General features: G+C 39.7%; 1 protein-coding gene across 1 annotated transcript in view; it reads left to right on the top strand.

Moving 5' to 3' along the window:
• The window catches only part of HCN1 (hyperpolarization activated cyclic nucleotide gated potassium channel 1), a 295938-nt gene extending 273971 nt beyond the window's left edge, over positions 1–21967 (top strand). Inside the window, exons 7-8 of the mRNA XM_026649260.1 lie at positions 18874–19038; positions 21153–21967. Coding sequence (XP_026505045.1) covers positions 18874–19038; positions 21153–21967 — 980 coding nt within the window. The remainder of the gene's footprint in view (positions 1–18873; positions 19039–21152) is intronic.
• The last annotated feature ends 5348 nt before the right edge of the window (positions 21968–27315 follow it).

The following is a 27315-nucleotide window of genomic DNA, read 5'->3' as shown; positions in this document are numbered from 1 at the left end:
GGAAACTCAGTGCAAGCAAAGAAATGTGTTTTGATGCTACTAAATGCAAATTTATATATCTAGGAATGAAGAATATAGGCCATACTTACAAGATGGGGTACTCTATCCTGGGAAGCAGTGACTCTGAAAAGGATTTAGGGTTGTGGTGGATAATATGTAATTACTGGAAAGAATCTTGTTATATAGCCCTGATCCAACACATCACTTAAGCATAAAGTTAGGCATGTGTTTATGTGCCATGCTGGATCAGGGCTAGTACTTAAGCATGTGCCTAACTTTAACTTTATGCTTAAATTATGTGCTGGATTGGGATCTATGTTTCTGGATTAGGAGAGAGAGAGAGAGAGCTCAAGCATACTTTTCTAGTCATAGCCTCTTAAGTAGTACCTACTAGAACAGATACTTCTGAGAGCCAGTTCAGTGCTCTGTTGTTGTTTTATTTGCTTTCTTGCTCATGGACAAATGGCTGCTTTCTCACCATTGTCCTGATCCTTCTCTTATTGAAATCACTGGCAAAACTCCCACTGAATCAGGATCAGGCCTTATGTCCCCAAGCCAACTGCCTCTAGCTGGTGTCCTCTCCATCTGGTTCCCTACCTATGTTTATATAAATCTGTCCTTTATTCAAATCCCAGGAAACACATTCCAAGCAACTATAGTCCTTTTTACAGATATGCTTTTCGAACCCAGGGGAATCAGATATTGACCAATTGCTATAAAAGCTCAAACCAAAGCAAACTTTCAAACTTTCTCTATAGTTTCTTTTTAATGGTTTCTTCATTAAATAGTTTCTAATTACTGATATACAAAAGAATGCAGTCTGATACATATCTATACATCATTTGACAGGGTACATTATTAATAATTTTAACCCTTTAGGGTTCCTTAATGATGTCCTCTGTGTCTGCAGCTGGAAAGGATCTTAAATTTCAAATGTTCAAGTGTTCGCTGATTGTGTCCCGATTAAGATACCTATTCAGCTGTGTCTTTCTAATTCCTCTCCTACATTGATCCTTCCACACCTCTTTTCTATTTTCTCAGGCTCTCCACTGGCCACATGGCCAAGATTGTGAACTTTACCTTTTATTGGTTCATAAATTGCTCAAAATCTCAGTTTGCTGTCATCTTATTCTGAGAACTTCCAGGGACTAGACATAAGACTAACAGAAAGAGATGCATACCTGATTTTTATGAAGGGCTGGCTCAGAGTTTAAGTATCCAGTGAACAAGTTCCTAGCTTTGTGAGAGAAGACAAAATATATTTTGTGCAATTTATTCAAAGTCAGAGAAATGCCACCTACTCTGTTGGACAACCGTATCAGGGTAGTACCAGTATAAATAAAACAGATTTTTGCGCCTGCTGACATTTTAATTTTCTTAAAATAGACTATTCATTAACATATTTATGGCATCTTACTTTCTCCCCTGGTTATTTACAATAATACTGTTCTCTGTGTATCTCATGGCACACTGTGGGGGTTTTATATTTTATTTTTCTTAAGTTATTGACCATCTTTTTAACAGTAATCCTAACATACTTGAACATCTAATAAATTGCATCTTCTGTTCACTTCAGCCTGGTGAAGACCAATTAGGCAAAACTATTTTGATCTACCTATTATTTATAAACTTCTTCCCCATTTCAGAAGCGTAACTGTCAGTATATTTTAGGTCAGTACAGTGGAAAATAATACCACAGGAAATGTTGAGTCACTTTAGATTATATTTTGTCACTCCTGTTTTTCTGGGTGCACTGTAGGTAGCACATTTTTACTGGGGTACATTTAAGCAATCATAGTATAATGTACCTCTAAACTCAGGAAGAAATTGCCATTTAAGGGCCTGGTTATCCACTGATCTGCACCTTGTCATTTACACCTCTGCAGGGTGATGTGACAGGGTTTTACACCCACTTTACACAAGGGCAAATTACTATATAAATGTCAAGGCATTGGAGAATTAATGCTTTCAGGGTATACACCCCAATCCAGCATAGCATTTAAGCACATGCTTAACTTTAAGCACATAAGTAGATCCATTTAAGTCAGCAGGACTATGAACATACTTAAAGATAAACGCATGCTTATATGCTTTTCTTGATGACATTCTTTGTCCTCATACCAACTTATGCATATAAATATAGTTTTCAATTGAGCTACATTGGGCTGGATTTTTAAAAGTAGTGTCTGTGTACAGTTGCTGATAATATACTTCCAGTTTTAAACAAACTATACAGCAATTGTGTTGACATGACTGGTTTGGACTAGTCACTGTATTGTGTGTGATATTGTATACCATATTTTGCTGTGGTTTTTTAAAATGGAACCCATTACACGTGGGACCAGAAGTAGCAACTTTATGTGATTTTTTTTCAGGTAACCTCTTTGTGTTATTGGAAGAGGATATGGAAGTCAGGCCATTGTCAGAAACATGCAGCTGATTTTTTTTAAGGCTTTTTTTTTTCCACACTAGATCAAATCTTAAAGATCGATAGTATATAAACATCAAATGCTCTTCAGCACAAATTATGGCCCTCACTTCTATGCAGACATGTACAAATCATGCTAGAAGTGGTATTGAAAAGTAGTTTTAGTAGTGGACACAAATGAAGATCAGAACACCTCTACAGTTTGGGGATAAGAGAGGGCTCAGAATCGGATTTTGCAAGTGACACCTATCTTTATAATGGGCCAAAGGAAAGCTCAGATCCAAACTTTTGAGTGTTCAGGATCCAGATCTGAATTTTGCAGTTTAAACCTAGTTGAGCGAGGAGGCCCTTACATTGTGTATAAGAAGAATTTAAGAAAATTGAATATAAACAGAAATGTTTTCATTAGATGTTTGATTTCAATTAGAATAATTGTATTGATAATTAATATTATTTATTAGTAGTATTTTAATATTTGTGCTCAGTCTTGTACAAAATGCAGAAAAACAAAGTCGTTGCCTGAGGAGTTTACAATCTAAAGACAAAATTGTCAAGCTAGCCTGCCTAAGACTGAAGCTAACCCTAAGACATCTCAGTAAGTGGCCTGGTTTTGAGAGGTATTGAGCAGGGCATCAACAGAAGAAGCTGTGAACAATGGGAGCAAAGTCAAATATGGTTGCTCCACATCTCCGAAAATACAAGTCACTTACTTATACACCTAACTATACATTTAAGTTCCTAACTCTTGGCACCAAAATGTAACATTTTTGGCTTTAAAAAACAAAGCGAAATCAGACAATGAACGCACTACGAGACTCACACATGAGAACCAGAAAGTGCAACTGACCAGGAAAAGACCAAAAACAAAATTAAAAATGACTGGCCTGTTTTCATTGTTTAAGTTGAGTGAAATACACAAAATAAAGCTGCAGCATAAATGGTGAAATGTAAATTAGATTTAGATAGAATATTCAGAAAGTTATGGGTGTCTCAAAATGAGGCTAGAATGGAAATTGTTTTGCATCCTTAATTATAATTGATAATGGCCAGCGTCCCTTTTAATAATCATAATCATAATACAAAGCACTTTACACATTCTAGGCTTTCCCTGGTGAACTGCACGTCTGTTAAGCTAAAGCTTTCACAACTCCTCAATATGTATTCCCACATGCTCCAATGCTGATAGCCTTCCTGACAAAAACTCTGGTTTGGAAGATAGCAGTATTGTATTCCTTTTCCTTTCTTTTTAAATTTCTTTTCTTTTCTGTAAAAATACATCTTCTCTTTGAGATTTGTTTGCATTTTAAATTTTGTTGATGTGCAAGTGATTCATTTAGTCAGATATCACATGGTCCTTTAATCCCTACTGGCTCTTATAACACTGGATTGGGAGGGATGTCTTTCATTTATCACAACAGAATGTCAAGATCATTTTGCAACATCAGTTTCAGTTTTGCTGCCAGCTGTTCATGAATCAAAAATCTGAACAGCTGCGTAGCACAGCATACTTTTGTAGAGAATGGAAACCAGTACTCATTTAGACTGCCTCAGCTACATTCAGATTGTAATCTGGATACTCATGGCTGACACTATAGTGTGTAGTCTATTCAAAAAGACCTAAAGTAAAGTACAGAATCTTTCATGGTTTTACAGTTTATGCCCCAGTGAGAAATGGATGACATTATAAGGTAGGTCCTACTCGAGGTTTGCAGGGAATTAAAAAAATAGAGACAGAAATACTGAAGCCCAACATTCAAGAAACCAAACCTTATCATATAAAACATTTTCTCTCCCTTTCTGTTTTGGAGATAGCTGAGTGAAAATCTAATTCCCACTGACTTCTGAACTAGAAGAATAATAGTGGATAAAGTTTACAATGGACCCAGGAGTGCGAAATTGTATTTCCAGTTCTGTGAACGGTGTATTAGGAAAGTTGATGACTGAATCCTTTATCCAGTCTTTTACTAGTAGGGAGGGAAAATCCTTGGCTTGCAGATAATTGCCATAAAGTTGAGGAGCAGAAAACTCCTCCGTTAAGCATTAAAGCCCCATTGGTAATAGTTTAATTATTTCTTGATGCATTTAGAAATATAAAAAAAAAAAAAATAACACCAGCATGCTAATATCATGTCCATTTCACCTAACAAAAAATGAAAAGATTAGATTGCCTGTCCAAAACATTTAGATTGCTGTGATTCTCTTTCCTCCTTCAGCTGATGAAAGCTGCCATATGGCCTAAATAGTGGCTTGCCTATTTAGACAACAATGTAATATACCTAGTACATGAAGAAACACCAGCTCCCTGCTGAGAAATTGGAGCAGTAGTCAGCTTTCCTCAGCTGGAAGGACACTGTTCATTATATCCTGCAATCTGGATTCTGTAGCAGACAACAAAAGACTGAGCAGGACTTTATTCAAAGTTCTTTAGCTCACAAATACGTAGCAGATTTGGAAATCCATGTAGCATCTTCCAACCAGTAGTACTTTATTTTAATATGCAGAGCCATCATTAGAATAAATAGCAGCCAGTTTACTTAATCATCTCTATACCAAAGTTATCTGTAAAGCAAAAATCTGCCTCTAGAGCCCTCTACAGTTTCTGATCTTTGGCTCCTACCAAACGAAGTATGTGCACATATTTCTGACATGCCATCTACCAAATTGTTGGATGTTTCTTTTTTTAAAACTACTATTCTAGCCCATCCCTAAGCTAGGGCAGTGTCTGATATAATGAACAGGGCCAGATCACATTCATCTAAAGTGCCAACTAACCATTTGACTCATTTCTCTTTCTTGTATCAGCATAATTCATCTCTTTGTCACCAAATTATTGCTTCAAGGCAACTGCACACTGTTATGTTGCTAATTTGACTTTATTTTCAATCTCTAATCAAATGTTAATGTGACATTGCAAGTTGAGTAATTATATTCTGAGTGTAATTTATATAGGAAATGAAGTGACAATAACTGGATAGGTGCCACTGTGTCCGCTAGGCTTTACTGCTTCTTGAAAAGAGAATGGTGCCACACTTTTTCATAGGACCATACAACTGGAGATAGAAAAGCCCTGTTATGGCATCTAGTCTGTCTCCCTCCTCATTCACCAAAGAGCATTAACTTTTATTCACTGGTTTTAAGCAATGGCTCCTATGCATGATGCTGGAGTTGGATTGCCACCACCTTCACAATAATTTTCTGTAAGGGCATTGGGCAGAAAATGGCAAAAAATGTTAACATCAAAGGTGGCACGTTGATACAATTAACTACGGCCATGATCATCTTCCCACTAAAATCAATAGTAAAAGTCCCACTGATTTCAGTGGTGCTGGGTCAATACCTATATGTATACCTCTGCAAAGTCCTAAGTTCTTCTTTGAGTGATGGTCCCTATTGTATTCCACTGTGGGTCGCGTGTGAGCACCATGCACCTGGAGCCGGACCATTTGAAAGTAGTGCCTGTTGGTCCGTGCATCAGTGCCTCGTGCCAAGGGGATAAAGGGTGGGGCAGACCAACCACCTCTCAAGGTCTTTCTCACCGCCTCATGGTCCGGGTGGGAACCTCCAGTGTCCGTAGCTTCGACTTCATCCTACAAAATAAGAATTAGGTTTAGTTTTGTAAATAGGTTTTACAGTTTTTACAGTCTATATTTTAATGTTTTATGGATTTATTAATATTTAGATTTAGTCTCTCAGGGGAACTCCCCCCAGCCCTGTACTCCGTTCGAGTACTAGACTATGCCCTGGACTCTGGGCTTCAAACTCTTCACTTTGTGCCTGCATACCTTCTGAGTCAGCAATGACCATCGTGCTGCTTGTATTACCTTGGGGAAGCCCACATCACTGTGAGGTGCAGTATCTGCCCATCATTCCCCAGCCATACCCAAGAAGGGCAGGAACTTTGTCTCTGCAAATACCTCATGGAGAACGCCAGAAGGGCCCAGATCAGACCCAGGCCATGGAATCCTGTTGTTTGTTGGTCTAATTCAGTAAGGAGTGCACCTTCTGCTGCAAAATCTGACTCTGGAGCAGGAGATTCAACCCCACATACTCTCTGTTGGGATGTCGTTGGGAATCCTGGAAGCACTCTCAGAAGCATGAGACTCAGGCTTGGTCTACACTGGAGGAGGGGGGGAGAGATCGATCTAAGATACTCAACTTCAGCTACAAGAATAGCGTAGCTGAAGTCGACGTATCTTAGATGGACTTAGAATCACTTGCTTCGCGTCCTCGCGGTGCAGGATCAACGTTCGCCTCTTGCCGAGCTGGAGTTCAGCAGTCGACGGGAGAGTGATCGGGGATCGATTTATCGCATCTACACTACACGCGATAAATCGATCCCCGATACATCAATCACTACCCGCCAATCCGGCAGGTAGTGTAGACGTACCCCAAGTCTTCCTCTAAATCCACTTCAAAGAAGTCAGATTCGGCTCTAAGCAAGCCCATCAGCTCGGCCTGTGAAGACTTAGCATATCCTAAGTCCCAGAGGCACAACAAGAAAGCCCATAAGCACTGGGCTACATCAGTACAAGACTGTGATCCATCAGTACCGTCATCCTCAGCACCTCCAAACCCCAGGATCCATTGGCATTGACAAGTCCAATTGCCATCAGCTTCAGGCACCCTCTTCAGCTCCAGGGGTTTGAACAAGTAGAACCGCTTTTACACCAGGGAGATCTGAATCCGTTGCCACTCCACAAAGTATTTTCTCTGGATGGAGTTTGTTGCCCGTTCCATACAGAGAATACAAGTCCCCTCCAACGGCACTGACGGTATTGCTACTGGAACCGGAATCAGTATTCTCTTCATTGGGAGATTCCTAACCACCCAGTGAACCTTTGGGGACTGCTCTCACAAGCGTATCCTCAAACAAGAGGTGAACTCCCTATTACAGCAAGGAGCTATACAACACATCCTTCCTCAATACCAAGTCAGTGGGTTTTACTTGACTTATTTCCTGGTACCCAAAAAGAAGAGCAGTTGGAGACCAATCCTCGACCTTTGCCATCTCAACTGCTTCATTCGCAAGCTCAGATTTTGCATGTTCACATTCGCATCTATAATCCCATCTTTAGAAAAGGGCATGTAGTATATAGCTCTCAACATGAAAGATGCCTACTTTCACATAGATGTTCATCACACTCACGGATGCTTCCTCAGATTATGGTGGGCTCTGACCATTTTCAGCACACAGTGCTCCCTTTCTGAATAGACACCTCCCTCAGATTCTATACCAATGTATTCTTGGTACTAGCAGCTCATATCAGACGATGTTGTCTCATTATCTTCCACTATCTCAATGACTAGCTCCTTGTCGCCAAGTCCCACCAGGAAACCTATGTGCCAACTTCTGTGATGCTGCACCTCCTTTTCTCACTGGGAGTCAGAGTAAACAGAAAAATCTGTTCTTAACCCCATACAATCTCTGAACTTCATCACAGCCACCTTGAATTCTATCACTGAAAGAACGTACCTGCCCCAGGACAGATTCCAGCCCATGAAAAATATCATAGCTCAGATCACAAACAACCCTCAAAAACCAGTCAAAACATGTCTTTCTCTGAGGTCATATGGCCTCAGGCACCTAGGCCACGCTGTTTGCAGGGCTCCACCTTCATTGCCTTCAAATGTGGCTGCAGTCAGTATACTCTCAAAACCGCCATTACATGAACGTCATTATAATAACCAAGGTAGCGTCTTTCCTGCTACAAATGGACAAATACTTGCCCGATATATGTAGGCATCCCCTTTATCCCTTCTTCTCTGGAAAGAACCATTATTACAAATGTGAAGGGATCCCCAGGGTACAAACTGGAACTATGGGACCGCTATGCACCTTAACTCTCCAGCTTGGGCTGTCTCTCACAATGCTATGCCAGTGACAAACAGCAAACCCCTCCAGGCACTGTGAACACTCAGCCATAAGCATGTGGAGACTCACATCCAGCTAAATTGTATTAATGGTCTCTAAGCCGCTCATGAATCATACAGAAAGAGGCACTAGCTAATCTCCCCAGCCATGCACCCCAGAACTATACTGTTTTACACTGCTCAAGACTCCCTTGGACAGTGCAAGCTCATTAATTAGTTAGCCACTCTGACAAAGGGTAGTGGCTCTTGTTAACCTCATCTGAAATTCCCCAAGCACGTCAACCAAAACCACATTGTTTTAGGTAAAATATAAAACAGATTTATTAACTACAGAAAGATAGATTTTAAGTGATTATAAGTAGCAGGCATAGAAATAAAAATTGGTTACAAAAGAAATAAAAATAGAAACGCAGTCTAAATTCTAACTTTAACAGACTAAGCAAGATTTGACTCAAAGAGCTATTCTTGCCCTAATAGATGTTACAGGCAGCTCATAGTCTTAATACACAGGCTGTATTCCCTTTGAGATATGGAGGAGAGAGTCCCAGTGTTGATGTCCCTGTCCTTTTTTATACTTTCTTGCAGCTGCTAAAAAGATCCTTGCTGTGACATGGATTAGGCCACCTTCATTGCATACATACCCTCTCTGAGGAGTCTTTGGGATGGCCATTGGGAGAGTGGATTCCCTTTAATGGCCCATAAACACATGTCTGGTTGGTCCTGATGTAAATCTGTCTTACTGGGTGCTCCTTTGTTGCCACTGAAAGGCTGACTGTGGATGTTTCCCAACTGACAACATATTTTAGTAACACACACATAGCAACACTTCATAACTTCAGATTCAACGGTAACACACATAATTCAACAGGATATTAATGTTCAACAAATCAAGACTTATTAAATGATGCCTCACACATCATAATCATATCGCAGTGGTGAACATGGGGTTCCTGGTTGCTATTCTGAGGTACACAGTGTCACAACAAATGCATCCCTATTAAGTTGGGGAGTCCACACGAAAATCCAAATAGCATTAGGTACCTGGACACCTTGGGAGTCCAGGATGCATACCAATATCCTGGAGTTGCAAGACGTTTCTTCCATTCATCCATTCTCGCCATGTCCTTATAATGTCAGACAATGTTATGACTGTCTTCTGCATCAACTAGCAGGAAGGAGCAAGATCCATCTTCCTGTGAGCAGAAGCGGTCAGCCTGTGGAACTGGTGCATCAGCAATTGAATCATCCTGTCAGCAGCCTCCCTTCCAGGGAAGCAAAATATGGTTGCAGATGCCCCTAACAGATATTTTGCAGTCAACCACAAGTGGGAGCTCTATGACTTGGTATCATGCAATACTTTCACTCTATGAGGAACCCCAATTAGGGATCTGTTCACCTCTCAAGAAAACAGGAAATGCCTCACATATTGTTCCAGAGGAGCCCTAGGTCGCCACTCCGACACTCTGCTTCTTCCTTGATCAGATCAGTTCAACTATACCTTCCCTCCGCTACTGCTCCTGCCACGAGTTCTACACAAAATCCAGCAGGACAGAGTCATCCTGATTGCCCAATTCTGTTCCAGGCAGTTTTGGTTTCCCAACCTCCTATGCACGTCACCCAACCCACCTATCATCCTCCCAATGTTTCCCAAACTCCTGACTCAGTGGAATGGCAAGATCAAGCACCCCAATCCACATTCACTCCACCTCAGGGATTGGTATTTGGATGGGCATCCTTCTTAGAATGTTCATACTCCACAACCATGTGAGACATCTTTTCTAATAGTAGAAAGGACTCTGCTAAAAGATGTTACATAGCTAAATGGAGGCGTTTTGTTTCTTGGGCACATCAAAGAGGCATTCTCCCAGAAACTGCAGATATTCCTCTCATCTGGACTATATCCTCTCTCTGAAGACATTAGGATTGTCCATCAGCTCCTTGTGATTCTGCTTGACAGCAATCAGTGCATACCATCCCCTTCTTAGAACTACTCGGTCTTTGCACATCCACTGACAATAGATTTTGGAAAGGACTAATAAGAACCTTCCCACCTATTCAGAAGACTACTTCCCAGAGGTACTTAAACCTTGTTCTCTTGGTATTCAAAGGACCTCCCTTTGAACCTTTAGCTTCTTGCTCCATGTCTCTCTTTTCCTAGAAGATCACTTTCCTTGTAGCCATCACCTCAGCTAGAAGGGTTGGTTGGCAAGTATGGAGAAATGATGGCAGATCCTCCTTACACTACATTCCATAAGAACAAGGTTTCTTTGCTTCTACATCCCAAATTCACCCCTAAAGTATTTTCAGGATTTCACCTTAACCAATCCATTCACTTACCAGTGTTCTTCCCAAAACTGCATGCATCTGCAGAAAAATGAAGACTCCATTCCTTCGATGTTCAGCGGGCCTTACTCTTTTACCTGAAAAGAACAAAACCAATCAGGAAATCCCCAAGACTATTTGTTGCTATAGCAGAAAGAATTAGGGGGCATATCATCTCCACCTAGAGCAGTAGGTGCAATATACCATGCAATGCCACCCTTACCATAAATTAATTAATTGTAACAGTTATGTTTTCACTTATTCTGCTAATTTAAAATGCTCTTGGTAGACATATGCCCATGTTGAAATGAAAGGTACTATATTGATTTGAATCGTATTGCTGTCATATAACAAATACTAAACCTTGTTTTTTTAGATGTACAGGTAGTATATATAGTGTGTGGATGCAGCCCATATAACACATAGATAGCTGTATATGCGGCCCACAATGGTAAATAGGTTAAGAACCACTGACCTATAGGATCTCCAAATGGATCTCTGGCTGCATTCTACTCTCCTTTCAGCTATCGAACCCCCCACTCCCTCAAATGGGGAAAGAGCTCGTTCCACCAGAGCACAAACTACAACTATGGCATCACTTAAGGATGTTCCCCTCCTTGACATCTGTAAGACAGCCATGTGGGGCTCCATTCACATGTTTGCAAAACATGTCCCGGTACGGGACTCCTCTGCTGATGCCGCCTTTGGGATGGCGGTCCTTCGCTCAGCCCTACAGTCTACATCCTCGCGCCCTCCTCCTACTTAGGTATTGCTTGTCAGTCACCCATGGTGGGATACAATAGGGACATCACTCAAAGAAGAAAAGGAAGTTACTGACCTGAAACTGGAGGGTCCTTGAGATGTGTGGTTTCAATCTGTAGTCTACTATCCGCCCTCCTAAATAATAAGATGGGTGAACTAGAGTGCCTCGTGTTAAAGGAGGATATTGATATAATAGGCATACCAGAAACCTGGTGGAGTGAGGACAATCAATAGGACACAATCATTCTGGGGTACAAAATATATCGCAAGGACAGAACAGGTCGTGCGGGGGGGAGGGGGAGTGGCACTATATGTGAAAGAAAATGTAGAATCAAATGAAGTAAAAATCTTAAATGAATCCACATGTTCCATAGAATCTCTATGGATAGTAATTCCATGCTCTAATAAGAATATAACAGTAGGGATCTATTATTGACCACTTGACCAGGACAGTGATAGTGACTATGAAATGCTAAGGGAGATTAGAGAGGCTATCAAAATAAAGAACTCAATAATAGTGGGGGATTTCAATTATCCCCATATTGACTGGGTACATGTCACCTCAGGACGAAATGCAGAGACAAAATTTCTCGATACTTTAAATGACTGCTTCTTGGAGCAGCTGGTACAGGAACCCACAAGGGGAGAGGCAATTCTCGATTTAGTCCTGAGTGGAGCACAGGATCTGGTCCAAGAGGTAACTATAACAGAACCTCTTGGAAATAGTGACCATAATATAATAACCATTTAACATTCTTGTGGTGGGAAGAACACCTCAGCAGCCCAACACTATGGCATTTAATTTCAGAAAGGGGAACTGTGCAAAAATGAGGAGGTTAGTTAAGCAGAAATTAAAAGGTACAGTGACTAGAGTGGACACTTTTCAAAAACACCATAATAGAGGCGCAACTTAAATGTATACCCCAAATTAAAAAACACAGTAAAAGAACTAAAAAAGAGCCACTGTGGCTTAACCAAGTAAAAGAAGCAGTGAGCGATAAAAAGGCGTCTTTTAAGAAGTGGAAGTCAAATCCTAGTGAGGTAAATAGAAAGGAGCATAAACATTGCCAAATTAAGTGTAAAAATGTAATAAGAAAAGCCAAAAAGGAGTTTGAAGAACAGCTAGCCAAAAACTCAAAAGGTAATAACAAAATGTTTTTTAAGTACATCAGAAATAGGAAGCCTGCTAAATAACCAGTGGGGCCCCTGGACGATCGAGATACAAAAGAGCACTTAAAGACGATAAAGTCATTACAGAGAAACTAAATTAATTCTTTGCTTCAGTGTTCCTGGCTGAGGATGTTAGGGAGATTCCCAAACCCAAGCCGTCCTTTTTAGGTGACAAATCTGAGGAATTATCACATATTGAAGCGTCGTTAGAGGAGGTTTTGGAATTAATTGATAAACTTAACAGTAACAAGTCACCGGGTCCAGATAGCATTCACCAAGAGTTCTGAAAGAACTCAAATGTGAAATTGCAGAAGTATTAACTATGGTTTGTAACCTGTCCTTTAAATCAGCTTCTGTACCCAATGACTGGAAGATAGTTAATGTAACGCCAATATTTTAAAAAGGGCTCTAGAGGTGATCCCGGCAATTACAGACCGGTAAGTCTAATGTCAGTACTGGGTAAATTAGTTGAAACAATAGTAAAGAATAAAATTGTCAGACACATAGAAGAACATAAATTGTTGGGCAAAAGTCAACATGGTTTCTGTAAAGGGAAATCGGGTCTTACTAATCTATTAGAGTTCTTTGAAGGGGTCAACAAACATGTGGACAGGGGGATCCAGTGGACATAGTGTACTTAGATTTCCAGAAAGCCTTTGACCAGGTCCCTCACCAAAGGCTCTTACGTAAATTAAGTTGTCATTGGATAAGAGGGAAAGTCCTTTCATGGATTGAGAACTGGTTAAAAGACAGGGAACAAAGGGTAGGAATAAATGGTAAATTTTCAGAATGGAGAGGGGTAACTAGTGGTGTTCCCCAAGGGTCAGTCCTCGGACCAATCCTATTCAACTTATTCATAAATAATCTGGAGAAAGGGGTAAACAGTGAGGTGGCAAAGTTTGCAGACGATACTAAACTGCTCAAGATAGTTAAGACCAAAGTAGACTGTGAAGAACTTCAAAAAGATCTCATAAAACTAAGTGATTGGACAACAAAATGGCAAATGAAATTTAATGTGGCTAAATGTAAAGTAATGCACATTGGAAAAAAAATAACCCCAACTATATATACAATATGACGGGGGCTAATTTAGCTACAACAAATCAGGAAAGAGATCTTGGCATCATCATGGATAGTTCTCTGAAGACATCCACGCAGTGTGCAGCGGCAGTCAAAAAAGGAAACAGGATGTTAGGAATCATTAAAAAGCGGATAGAGAATAAGATGGATAATATCTTATTGCCCTTATATAAATCCATAGTATGCCCACATCTTGAATACTGCGTACAGATGTGGTCTCCTCATCTCAAAAAAGATATACTGGCATTAGAAAAGGTTCAGAGAAGGGCAACTAAAATGATTAGGGGTTTGGAATGGGTCCCATATGAGGAGAGATTAAAAAGGCTAGGAATTTTCAGCTTGGAAAAGAGGAGACTAAGGGGGGATATGATAGAGGTATATAAAATCATGAGTGGTGTGGAGAAAGTGAATAAGGAAACGTTATTTACTTGTTCCCATAATATAAGAACTAGGGGCCACCAAATGAAATTAACGGGCAGCAGGTTTAAAACAAATAAAAGGAAGTTCTTCACACAGCGCGCAGTCAACCTGTGGAACTCCTTGCCTGAGGAGGTTGTGAAGGCTAGGACTATAATGGTTTAAAAGAGAACTAGATAAATTCATGGAGGTTAAGTCCATTAATGGCTATTAGCCAGGATGGGTAAGGAATGGTGTCCCTAGCCTCTGTTTGTCAGAGGGTGGAGATGGATGGCAGCAGAGAGATCACTTATGTTCTTATGTTCTCCTTCCCCTCTGCTTCAGCTCCATCTGATTTGTGGTAGAGAAGGAACTGTAGAGGCAGTCAGTCCGCCCCACCCTTTATCCAGTTGGATGGAGACACAGGGTGAACGCAAAGACCACCAGACATGACTTTCAAATTCTCCGGCTCTGGGCACATAGTGCACATGCATAAACTACAATGGGACCCCAAATCTCAAAGAACCTTCAGTTACAGGTCAATAACTTACCCTTTTAGCCACTGCTAGCTAGCACTGGCTATTTCTAGGAGTCAGTTTGCCCCTTACTCTCTTATTGTTTTCCTACTCACTGCTCCTTGCAGAGATCTTCCTTGTGCTAATCCAAACTACTAAGGAGTCATTTAATATGGGCCAACTCATTTATTTCATCCCTATTTAATTTTTCTTAGCTCTATCATTTGGGCATCTAGAAGTGCCTGTCCAGAAAGTCTGTTGCATTTATGCATTATTTCAGGAAATTCTGCTTGCGGACCTAGATTTGTAAGTCCACATATTTTCCACTCAGTTTTACATGGTGCAGATATAGATGTACTTTTGTTTGTACAGGCTTCTTTGGAAATGTATGTTGTGTAGCAGTCTGAAAACTGACCTACTTATTTAAATACTGACATGTAGGAAGATAACTGGTGAGCATCACTCATTTAGCCTCTTACTTGGATTGTTGTTCATATGTTTTAATATTACAGATAGTCAATATGAATGCCCATAATCCTCAAAACATCTTTACCTTAAAACTTTTATTACTACATATGTTACTTTGACTTTTTAAAAGGTACGTGTGCATTGTAATTGATCCACTTGGTTTGAGCATTGGCCTGTTAAACTCAGGGTTATGAGTTCAATCCTTGAGGGGGCCATTTAGGGAACTGGGGTTTAAAAAAAAAAACCTGTCTGGGGATTTATACTGCTTTGAGCAGGGGTTGGACTAAATGATCTCCTGAGGTCCCTTCCAACACTGATATTCTATGAACACTTTCCGTATACTTTTGAGTTGTATGGTGCCATCTGTGAAGCAGTCCCATGATAGCGAAGTACAAATCGTGGCTTTCCCATTTAATTAAACTGTTGAGTTAATCACAGTTATGTAAAAGATGGGCTATAAAAATAAACTGATGTCTGTAGCATTGTTTAGTGCTTTCAAATAGCCATTTCTCATTAGGACTGTGATTAGCATTTGTTTTATAATGTTCCAGGGAACAATTGTCCAAAAAGATTGTGTAATTAAAGTAAACCTACATAAGAGCTGAATTACAGATTCGTTGTAGTCTAACACCTAAAATCACTAATTGGAACTGAAGAAATAGTTAAGCTCTAGGCCAGCAGGGCCCCACCCTCCACCCCGTTTGCTGCCGACACTGGCTGCACGCTGCAGTGGCTGGTGAGTGTGGGCAGGCGCCAGGCAGCAGCCGGTTAAGTGTCGCCTTTGCTGCCCACGCATCTGCATCCTCCCCCTCTCGCTGTCTTCTCCCTGCTTTGCCCCTTCACCCCCACAGCCCTGCTGCTCCTCCTCCATATCCCATCCCGTTCCCAGTGCTGTGCGGAGAACCAGCCCCTTGTCGGAGCGCTCAGCTCCTTCCTTCCCCCACTGCCTCTGGCTGGGTCAGCGCCCCGGGAAAGCCCAAGACCCTCTGACCCGGGGCGCTGGCCAGGAGGAGCCAAGCCCTGCGTGCGCCAAAGCCCCGCCCAGCGCTGGCACGCGGAAGCCTCTCTGCCCTTCAACTAAACTCTGGAGTGGGGGGAAGCAATTTCCAGCCTGTTCATGCCCCGACCCTGCAGGCTCCATAACAACCCTCCCCAGGCAGGAGCTTAGCACCTTCTTCACCCTCCACCCACCCTGGGTCCTGCCCCCAGGGACAGTGGAGCTGCTCCGTCCCCTAGGCACCCTCCCCTGCTGGGCCACCTCTCTGGCTGGGTTCGCTGAAGCCCCCTGCAGTCAGGTTCCCTGGGCCCTTTGTGCACAATGCATCCTTAGAGTTTAACCCCTTCTTGCCCGCACTGTAGCCGGAGGTGGCTGGGTTATGTCTGTGGCCAGCAGCAGCCTGGAGGTGTTAGCTGTCTTTCACCACTGTGCGGGCAGGAAGGGACAAGCTGCTTCCAGCCACAGGGGATGGCGGGGGAAGAGATGAGCTCTGCAAAGACACGGGCCAGGTCATCCCTTCCCCCCCTTTTCCTCCCCTGCTGCTGGAAGCAGTTCCTGTCCCTTCCCTCCACCCAGTGCCAAAAGGCTGCTGCTGGCCACATTCTGGTGTGAACCCTGGCAGAAATCTGGGGCGGGGGGGGGAGGGTATGTGACCCTGCATGCCCCCCACCCATGTATTGCCTCAGGCAGATGCAGTGCCAGGTACCTGGAGAGGCAGGTCCATCCTGGGGGCCCAGCCCAGCATGGAGGGTGGAGAGCGCTGGGCAGGGAGGGTTGGGTCAGTTAGTCGTTCCCCACTGTGTGAGAGAGGTATATGGGAATGTGTGTGTGTCACCCCTCCCCATGTGAACTCTAAAGCCTTAAAGATAAGAAGGTAATAATAATAATATATGGAGATATACCTATCTCATAGAACTGGAAGGGACCCCAAAAGGTCATTGAGTCCAGCCCACTGCCTTCACTAGCAGGACTAAGTACTGATTTTGCCCTAGATTCCTAAGTGGCCCCCTCAAGGATTGAGCTCATAACCCTGGGTTTAGCAGGCCAATGCGCAAACCACTGAGCTATCCCTCCCCTAGCCCACAGGTAAATAAAAAGAATCCAACTATGCAGTATTTCTTTTTAACAGGGGCTCAGTCAACCTGATGTTAATTTGACTTGTTTGTATTGCATAGTTCTGATTGACTGCTGTTGAACTCACTTGAATACCAGTAATTTTACCAGGCATTCTGCATTCAGCATAGGGAAATATGGTCATCCTACCCAATATGCTTTGTTCATCTGGTGGAGTCTCCTTCCTTGGAGGTTTTTAAGGCCCGGCTTGACAAAGCCCTGGCTGGGATGATTTAGTTGGGAATTGGTCCTGCTTTGAGCAGGGGGTTGGACTAGATGACCTCCTGAGGTCCCTTCCAACCCTGATATTGTATGATTCTATGATCTATTTGTAATTTAGTTTTTAACATTTGTTATGATACTATAGCTGGCAGGAAACAGGTTTCCCATAATGTGAGTGTTTTGAGATTTCAACATTTTTTTCTTGCCCTGAAATGGGACACAGTAAAAATCTTGACAATTTTTCCGAACCAAAAATCTCCGAAAAAGTCAGAACAGCTCAGCTGAAATGTTTCATTTTGATAATTTTTTAAATGTTTTGTTTCACTTTCAATCTTTTTATTTTACATTTCTTTACTGTAAATTAGCTTAAATTTTGAAACAAAGACATTTTGACCCAAAAAGCAGAACTTTTTGTTTCAAAAAAATTTAAACCAGGAAATTTGTCAGCACTGACCCTTTCCCATGAATACTTTCGGTTTAGACTTTCTGGCAAAAAATTCTTTGTTGAAAAATTCCTAATTAGCGCTATATAATATGTAGTAGTTAATGTTCTGTAGCATTACAAATTATGTACTACAAAACTTCACTATCGCATCTTCATTGAGCAGGGGGAAAAGACTGGGGCATGAATATTAGCAAATTGCAAATTAACAATATTCTTCTATAGTGTCAATTTAAAGTATTAACGTATGTGAGAGTAATATCTATACCCACGTATGTACTGAACACTTTTGGTGACTTCAGTGGGCAGCCTTGCCTGAGCCGGGCCCTGTTATGTTCTTGCACAGGTATGGTATCTGAAGGTAACTTTGGCCCTTATCCAGCAACTGCATGCATTTGTGGATTCAGGGGTCTACCCATGTGGAGCCAGTTGCAGGACTGAGGCTCTTGTTATCCAGCATGACTCTACTATCACAGATGCTTTAGATTTACTATATAGCCTTAAGAGGGAAAGTAGTAAAATGTTAATTACTATCCCAACTGTTTCCCCATGTTAATATTAGGAAGTTGTATCTCTTATAACTGTTATTAATATTATTTATTATAATATTATAATTTATTATTATCATTGATATTATTTTCATTATAAGCATTAAATTGTGTTACCAAACTTGTTGGAATATTGACCCTGTCTGTCCACTCACCTGAATATTCCTACTAACATCAACAGAACTACTTGGATGAGTCAGATCAGCAAGATAAGTTTGAAACTGGATAGATTATTTCAGGCATATTAAGAAAAATCATTTAAAAGTTTAACTAATTGTTATGTGTATATATTTAGAAAAAATAAGCAGAAATCATTGCCTTTAAACCAAATTGATTTCCTTCAGTTTCTTGAAGAGAATCAGACTCTGTCAGAATTCCCCCGGGAACCTTAATGAGCAGCAGCAGCAAAAATGGTGTTGTGTACTGAATTATTATTTGTTAGCACTAAATCACTTTCTAGCTGTGAAGTTTCACATGGTTCACTGACCTTTTCATTTCCTCTGTGTGTGTGTGTTTGTGTGTTTTTCCCCTTTCCCCAGAGATTTGCCTTTTGACTAAGGGCCGCCGCACCGCCAGCGTCAGAGCCGATACGTACTGCCGTCTCTATTCCCTCTCCGTGGACAATTTCAACGAGGTTCTAGAGGAGTACCCCATGATGAGAAGGGCCTTTGAAACGGTGGCCATTGACAGACTAGACAGAATAGGTATTATTTTCTTTGAAATTTGACTTTATTCTTAAAACATTAACTTTTTTTCTGTGTGTAAATCTAATATTCCAAAATTAAACCCTTTTTTAAAAAAAAATTACCTTACTTTTCCACTGCAGGAATATTCTGTTGACTTATGAATAAGAAATGTGGTAAGACAAGAAGTTCTGGGGTTTATTTTCTATACCTTAAGTATCAAGATTGTTATTTATTAATCATGCATAGTGATGTTAATATGCACCACATTGTTCATTGCTATAGGTTAGTGAAAAATAGATAATATTTCCCTGTCCCATATAGTTTATAGTCAAAAAACCAATGCTGAGAGGAGCTGAGTGCTTTCAACACCCACAAAAGCCAATGGGAGTTGAAGCCACTCTGTGCTTTGCTTGAAGCCCTCATTTACCTCACAAGCTGGTTGCTATGGATTTGATTTCCAAAGGTGCTGAGCATCTGCAACTTGAATTGAAATCGCTGGAATCTGCTGATGTTCAGAAAATCAGGTCTAAGATGTCCAAGTGAAAGACAAAGTGATGAGGTAGAGTCTCCGCCACTTGAAATCTTTAAATCAAGATTGGGTTTGTTTCTCAAAGTTATGCTCTAGTTCAGTTAGTGGTTGTGGGGTTAATACAGAAGTTATTTGGCCTTTGTTATGATGGAGATCAGACTAGATCGTCACAGTGGTTCCTTCTCGCTTTAAAATCTGTGACTCCTGCAAGATGCTGGACACTTTGAACTCCCACAAGTACCTTCCAGGATCAGACCCTAACGGAACAGAGAGACAGAATTTTCACTCAGTAGGGTGTTGCCACTAGAGTTTAAACACTTCACCAAAGTGATTTAGTTTTAACAGTTTCTTCAAGTGGAGATTATAGGGAGTTTGAAGTATGTTAGTCATAGGGGCACAAGAAGCAGCATAGAAGAAGGTGTACACTGCTTAAAATTTACTATGAAAAACAGGCAAATAATTCAATATTTATAACAAACCTTTGCTAACATTTATTCAGCAAATACATTTAACAATATTTGTGCAAACCTTTTTGAGACATAAAAAGGGAGACCAGCTTTTGAGAATGTGGTGCACTGAGTTAGCAAATCAAGATACTGCAAGCTCTTTTGTTCTGGGATCATATCTTTGTTTGCGTCTTGCACAGAACTAAGCATGTGGTCAATGCTTAACAAATAATAAATATTATTAATGGTAGTATTTAATAGAGTTTCTATTAATAGGAAATCTACAGATGACAAAAATAGTACAAATTCTCATATAAAAAATAAGATCAATTTTTTTTTTGTTATTCCTGTATGTCTGATTCAATTGACACACAGAGAAATATTGCCCGCCCGCACCTTCACAGATGGGCAGAACGCTGACAGTTATTAGTCAAACCATAACCTTTGAGAGATCCCAGGTATTCAATTTACAGTGGTCATTATTACACAACCAGGTACCACATAAGCAGTGAGTTTATATTAGGTCACAGATATTTAGCGAGATTACTTCTCTCAGTCTGGTAGTCACTAGTTACAAATGTCTAATAATTAGTTCCAGGAAATGTGCTAAATGGCAGATATATTTATAACTTATGTAACAGTTTATATTCAGGAAATTAGGACAGCTTGATAAAGAGAGAGATTAATTTTTTACAGTTAGTCTCGTCACTTTTCCCACCCCCTGTTGTTTGGTAAATTTTCATGGTTACATGTTCAGAATAATTTTAATAATAATGGTGCATTATAAGTAAAGAGGTATCATGCTGCTACAGAAAGTTCACGTATCATTCAATGTATGAGGTTGTTAAGACAGGCAGTTCAGCTACAGAGCATGTGGGATGTGTAGCAGAGTCAGTTGATCTGGGTTGTGTGTGCAGTATGAGAGCTAGGAAAGAAGAATTCTTTCATCCCTCACCCCCTAGGAAGATCATTACAGCACTACTAGGTAGGCTGTCTGACACCCAGGACTTGAGCTGTACTGCATGACTGATAATGGACTTCGTGTTTTATCATGGTCTTAAGACACCTTGCATGCACTCACACTGTGAGTGTGAGAATCTGTTACTGGGCACCAGACCTGCTAACCCATCTGCTCTTGTACCCCTTTCTTTCTAAAGGAAAGAAGAATTCACTTCTCCTGCAGAAGTTCCAGAGAGATCTCAATACTGGAGTTTTCAACAATCAGGAGAATGAGATCTTGAAGCAGATAGTAAAACATGACAGAGAGATGGTGCAGGCTATTGCCCCAGTTAGTCTACAGCAAATGCCAGCACTAAATTCTAGCTCTTCAACCACTGCATCATCATCGCGAATCAGGACACAGTCTCCTCCTGTGTATACTGCAACCAGCCTATCTCATGGAAACTTGCATTCTCCAACACCGAGCACACAGATGCCCCAGCAAGCTGTCATTCTCTCTCCTTGCTCTTATACTACTGCAGTCTGTAGTCCGCCAGTACAGAGCCCTCTGGCAGGTCGAACTTTTCAGTATGCATCCCCAACTGCTTCACAGTTGTCACTGATGCAGCAGCAGCAGCAGCAGACACCTAGTTCATCGCAGAAAAATGAAGTTCACAAGAGTACACAAGCCCTTCACAACACTAACCTGACAAGAGAAGTGAGGCCTCTCTCTGCCTCACAGCCTTCTTTGCCCCATGAGATTTCCACTTTGATTTCTAGACCTCATCCAACGGTGGGAGAGTCTCTAGCCTCAATTCCACAACCCGTTTCTAGTGTCCAAGGTCCAGGTATGCAGGTTGGGAACAGAGGCACTGTCCCTCAGAGAGTTGCTCTCTTCCGTCAGATGTCTTCAGGAGCAATTCCTCCTAACCGAGGGGCCCCACCACCAACAGCTGTTCTACAAAGGGATTCTTCCACAGTCTTAAACACAGACCAAGAAGGAGACAAACCGCGATTTGCTTCAAACTTATGATCCTTGTTAACTGTGAAAAGCAGAGACATTTTAATAAACTGAGAACATCCCAGAAACTATTTTAGCCTGTTTCCTGATAGACCCTGGCAGCCTACTATGAAACAAAATATTTTAGACAGCTCTGCCCTTCATAATGAATAAAAAGTATAGATTCAAAAAGGAATTTAAAAGACTTGGTTAGAATTTGTCTTTTTTTCATTAAAGGAGGCTAAATTTTGTTGTAATATTATTTATTTTTAATGTGTGTTGACTTTAAAATTAATCTAGCATATTTCTCTACTTCTGAAGAGATGTCCTATTTCGGGGGTGGGGGTGGGAGAGGAGAGACAAAAACAACCGAATGATAATACACTTTATATGTTAAATGACAGTATTATTTATTCCAGGAAATAAACTTAAAAATGTCCCTCAAGCTAGCTAGGAAATAGCACCTATTGAATAATAACTTTTAACTTTCATTAATTGCATTTCTGTATAAAAATTGTAAATCATTTATCATGAAAAATCAATCATAATCTCCCATTTTATTGGTCCAAATTTCATTTTAGTGCTTTCCATTGAGAATTAGATTGAAGAAGAAATATACTCCAGCTGTCTGCAGTAGAAGAACTAGCATTATCATTGCTCTGGATAATTGTAATCTCAAAACATGTAAATCATTCTGTTATTTCAGAAAACTGGGTGGACTTCTATCTTCATATTGCAAAAGACTTTTATGAAAACTATAAATATTGTCATTGTAAAAAACTTTTTAGACCCAAACAAAAATAGCTGCTGTGTGGTGTATCATTGCAAGGTCTTTGTTTAGGAATTTAGTTTCAGCTCTTCACTTCCTAACTTACCGTTTTAAAATGTATTAAATCTAAGAGCAACACAACTGTTAAATTGTAATGCAATGGCAACCTACAATGGCAATGTTACTTTTACATGCACTGTTTTTATGCAAAATTGTACGCTTGATCCTGCAAACTGCTTGTACTTCACCAATGCCATCACTTTTCCTCCTTGCCCTAAACAACATCTGAAAATATTCCATGCATGCTTTTTAAAAATAAATTAAAAAAAACCAATATAAGTTCAGTCAGCCATTGTAGGAAAAGGCTTACAGTATCTCTTTGTCTTTAGAAAATGATAAACATTCATTAATTGTGTCTACCTTAAAATTTCCTATAATGCTGACTTTGAATCTCTGTTTTAAGGCTAGAAGTGAGGTTTTTCATTTAAAGGATTATTCGTAAACCACAGCTTAATTTAGATTTTCAGGTGCTTTCTGTGTCTTCACTGTAGTTTTATAGTTGACTGTGGTGTTAATTTAAAAGAAATAAATAGAATATAGCATCAAGTCTGTCTGGGATTGCACGATTTGGTCTGTGTATATTGTAATTAAATGGATAGTATATCCTATGGCATGTAGTGTCAAACATAGCCCATAGATATGAGGTTTATTTTTTTAAAGTCTTTAAAAATAGAAGGGAAAAGGTGACAGAAAGCAGGGTTAAAGCATACTGTTTTGTGAACGTTTTCTTTCGTTTGCTCAGATCTTCACATTATCTTGTGATTAGACAGCATTTCCACAAAAGAAGTTCTTTAATAATCATTTGTGCCTGATGTGTCACAGTAAAATAGAAATTGAAACTGAATATGTCATAATTAAACTTTTATTGATAAAACAGCATTATTAACTATAATACAAAGCATATATCATATTCCTTAAGAAAAAGCAAGCTAACCATGTGAAAGGAATGAATTCAGAGGAGGCGTTTTTGCCATTAATGCTGGCCTTAATGATCAGTGATAGAATTAAATAACATCACAAACTACGTATTGCAGTACATCCACATATACGTGAGAGCCAAGTAAATTGTCTAAGGCTAACAGATCTTGAACCCATGCTGCCTGTTATGCCTTTTTACTTAATTGGGTACATCAAATTTTAAAAAAATAAAACTTTTTACAATTTTTGCCAGCTCCCACTCACCAGTACAAATCAATGTAATTATCCCATTAACATGCTGCTGACATTATTAATTGGAGTGGTCAGGAATAGTGTACAAGGAAGCAATTGTTAAAAATGTTTGAAGCATTATGGATACGCTGCAAGACCATTTATTTATCAGTACAATGTCCCTTATTTTATGTTAATACTTATAATAAATTAGATCCAATTTATTAAGATCATATTCTGATCCTTGACACTATTTAAGGTTTACATTTAATAGGTATAATGGGGTTAGTAGTGAAATATTTTTATATATATATATATATTATTTTAAGCACTATGAAGAAACATTAACTCACATGGTCTTTCAGTGAAACCATAAAAAAATCTTTTTAGTGACTTTGTAATAGAGTGGACAAAATCTAGGATTTGTATGTTAATTCAATAAAAATGGTACAGGGTATACAATTATATACATTATATATATATATATATATGTATGAATGTATATATACTTAGGTTAAGAAACAAATGACTCACATTCCTGTAATATAAATGTTCATTGCTAGTTCCAGAATTGACCTATTTTCTCTGTACATAAATAAGCCCATATGTATGGAATCTCACATCTGTACAGGATGAAATGTATTAACGAAAAAGTTGGATCTTACTGCTGCTGGGAAGACAATAGTTTAACTGATTCTTACAATGACTGTATGATCAGGGACGAGTTAGATTTTTTTCTTTTGTCTTTGCTCAAAGCCATAAATATATATAAAATATTATTAATAAATTGAACAAACTATGTAAAAAATGAATATTTGATTTGATCTGATATGTTTACAACCAAGCATGTCTTGTTTTACCATGAAGTACGGATTATCTGCTTTTTTCCTTTTCATAACCCTAACTTCTGAATTAATATGCTGCTGATATTAGAAAAACATGAGTCATTATGGAGAAAAGATGGGTGAAGTAATATCTTTTATTCGACCAACTTTTGCTCGTGAAAGAAACAAGCTTTATAGCTTACACAGAGCTCTTCTTCAAGCCTGGGCTGTTTAAGCTCAAAAGCTTGTCTCTTTCACTGGTAGAAGTTGGTCGAATAAAAGATATTACCTCACCCACCTTGTCTCATATCCTAGGACCAACACAGCCACAACAACACTGCAAACAATGTGTAATTCTGGGCACTCAGTAACTTTAGAAAGAAAGAGGGCTTAGAATATTATGAGAACATTTCCCAGTATGCAATATCTCCTGGGCAGGATAAAGGAAAATTGTATTCCAAAATATTCTCATTTTTGCTAAAGCTCTTAAACTAATAAGCTGTTGCCATTAAAATGTCCCACTTTTTCAAATACAAATATTTGAAACTGAAGTTTATTTTTAATACAATTCTGACTCAAAAAAAGAGGTTTTTGTTTTGACAAATTGTATTCTGTCATATTTGAACTTTATAACATTATCTCACTATATTTTGCTAATCCCATGTGATATATATCCAAACTTGTATGCAGTTTGATACCTATTTCAAGCGAGCATATTTTGAATTAAAACTTTCTGAAGTGGTTGGAAACCAAAGGCTTGATTCTGCATCAGTCAACTCAGTGGGAGTTTTTCCAATAATTTGAATAGGAGCAAGATACTAAATAATACTGAATAATACTACCCCAATAAACTGCAATTTTTTGTAATAATACTTTAAGAAGAATGAATGGTTGTATTTGTAAATTATGCCTGAATGTGCATCATGATTCTATATTTCCCTGCACAGATACATTCTTCATTAATATTTAAGTGATTTTGTATCTCACATTCCTAAGGTCAAATCCTGACTTAAGTCATTACAAAACTCCCATTGATTTCAGTGGAGTCAGGATTTCACCTGAATTTTTTTATCAATGGGCCAAATTCTGTCTGGATATATACCTTGCTCAGAACCACTGAACATGTATAGAACTGTAAAACAGGGCATAACATGGGTCCGCTGCCTCAAGTCTTATTTTTTCATGTAATGTGAATTCTGAAGGATTTTACAAGTTTCTGGAGAAACACTTAAAGAAGCACTGAAATTCCATTCATCTGCTCATGTATGGAAAAAGCCTCCCTATTCTTAGGATTTAGGACCTGATTTTGCCACTGCTGAGCTACACCTTATACTCATTCAACCTGATTAAGGGTGGTTTGGAAGCAAAACTGGACCATAGTAAATTTTATTTTAATCAGTAGAGTTCTGCATACGCTGATGCGCATCTGATAGGACCTCACTAATGCTTATGTTATTGGGGTGTATTCACATTAGTTTACTCACCAAATTCAATATGCCTACCCATGTGAGTATCTGCTCAACAATGTAAAGGTTGCCCAGTATAGCCTATATTTAGCCTAAAATGTCCCTGCTCTTTCTGAAGTATTTTTCCCCACATTTTCTTTTTAAACTTTTAGAACCAGTTTCAATATAATTTGCTGACAATGTCCAACCAGAAAACAAGATTCAGATGTTTTGATTTTTAAATAAACCACTATCTCAACTGCACTGGGAATATGTGGTCATTTCAACAACTTTTCCTTCTCTCAAGCTCTGTAATTGCTTCCCCCCTACTCCCCCTTCCCTCCCTGCCCCCCGCCCCCCGGTTACATTCCTTTAATTTTTAGATAGTCACACAAATAACAGAGTTTCAATATAGAAACAGAAAATCATTTCTGTCATAAATTATGCATCTATGCCATAAGCATTGTCTCATAAATCCCAGCAGATGTTATAACTAAAGCTGATTGAGCTCTTTGTTGTGCACAATTTATCCATTGGTTTTGGTTTACAAATTGTCCATGAGCAGATTATATGCCTTTGGTAAGTTACAAACCTATTTGAGCCTATGGGTTTTCACAAACAATCAATACCAAGTGCTCCTTTGCATATTTAATATTCTGAATCTGTGTGGTGGGGTCAAGTGGTGAGGTTTCTGGACCATGATTAGATGACCTTTACAAACAGGAGTAGTGCCTGACCAAAATCATTGCAGCATTGAAACTCCCAGAATAAGGGTGGGTACCACTGCAGAGAGAAACAAGGTAGCAGTAGGATAACTGGATAGTTGTCTTTTTTTTTTTTCATAAAAAAGAAAAATATTTGGCTACGTACATGGACAACCAGGAATAAAAATATATGGATTCCTTCCTTACCGAGGGAGGAAGAAAGAGACATAATAGATTTATTGACTTTAACAGACTTTACATTCAATTCCCTCTTCTTCACACATACACCACGGTCTAGATCAGGGATCGGCAAACTTTGGCACACAGCCCGTCAGGGAAATCTGCTGATGGGCGGGGACGGTTTGTTTACCTGCAGCATCCGCAGGTTCTGCAGATCAAATCTCCCACTGACCGCGGTTCGCCGTTCCAG

The sequence above is a fragment of the Terrapene carolina genome, unplaced genomic scaffold (genome assembly GCF_002925995.2).
Source record: "Terrapene carolina triunguis isolate 2854851 unplaced genomic scaffold, T_m_triunguis-2.0 Scaffold69, whole genome shotgun sequence".
In the NCBI taxonomy this organism is placed as follows: domain Eukaryota; kingdom Metazoa; phylum Chordata; order Testudines; family Emydidae; genus Terrapene; species Terrapene triunguis.
Note: the sequence above shows the minus strand (reverse complement) of the source record. Positions and strands in the feature narration are given on the sequence as shown.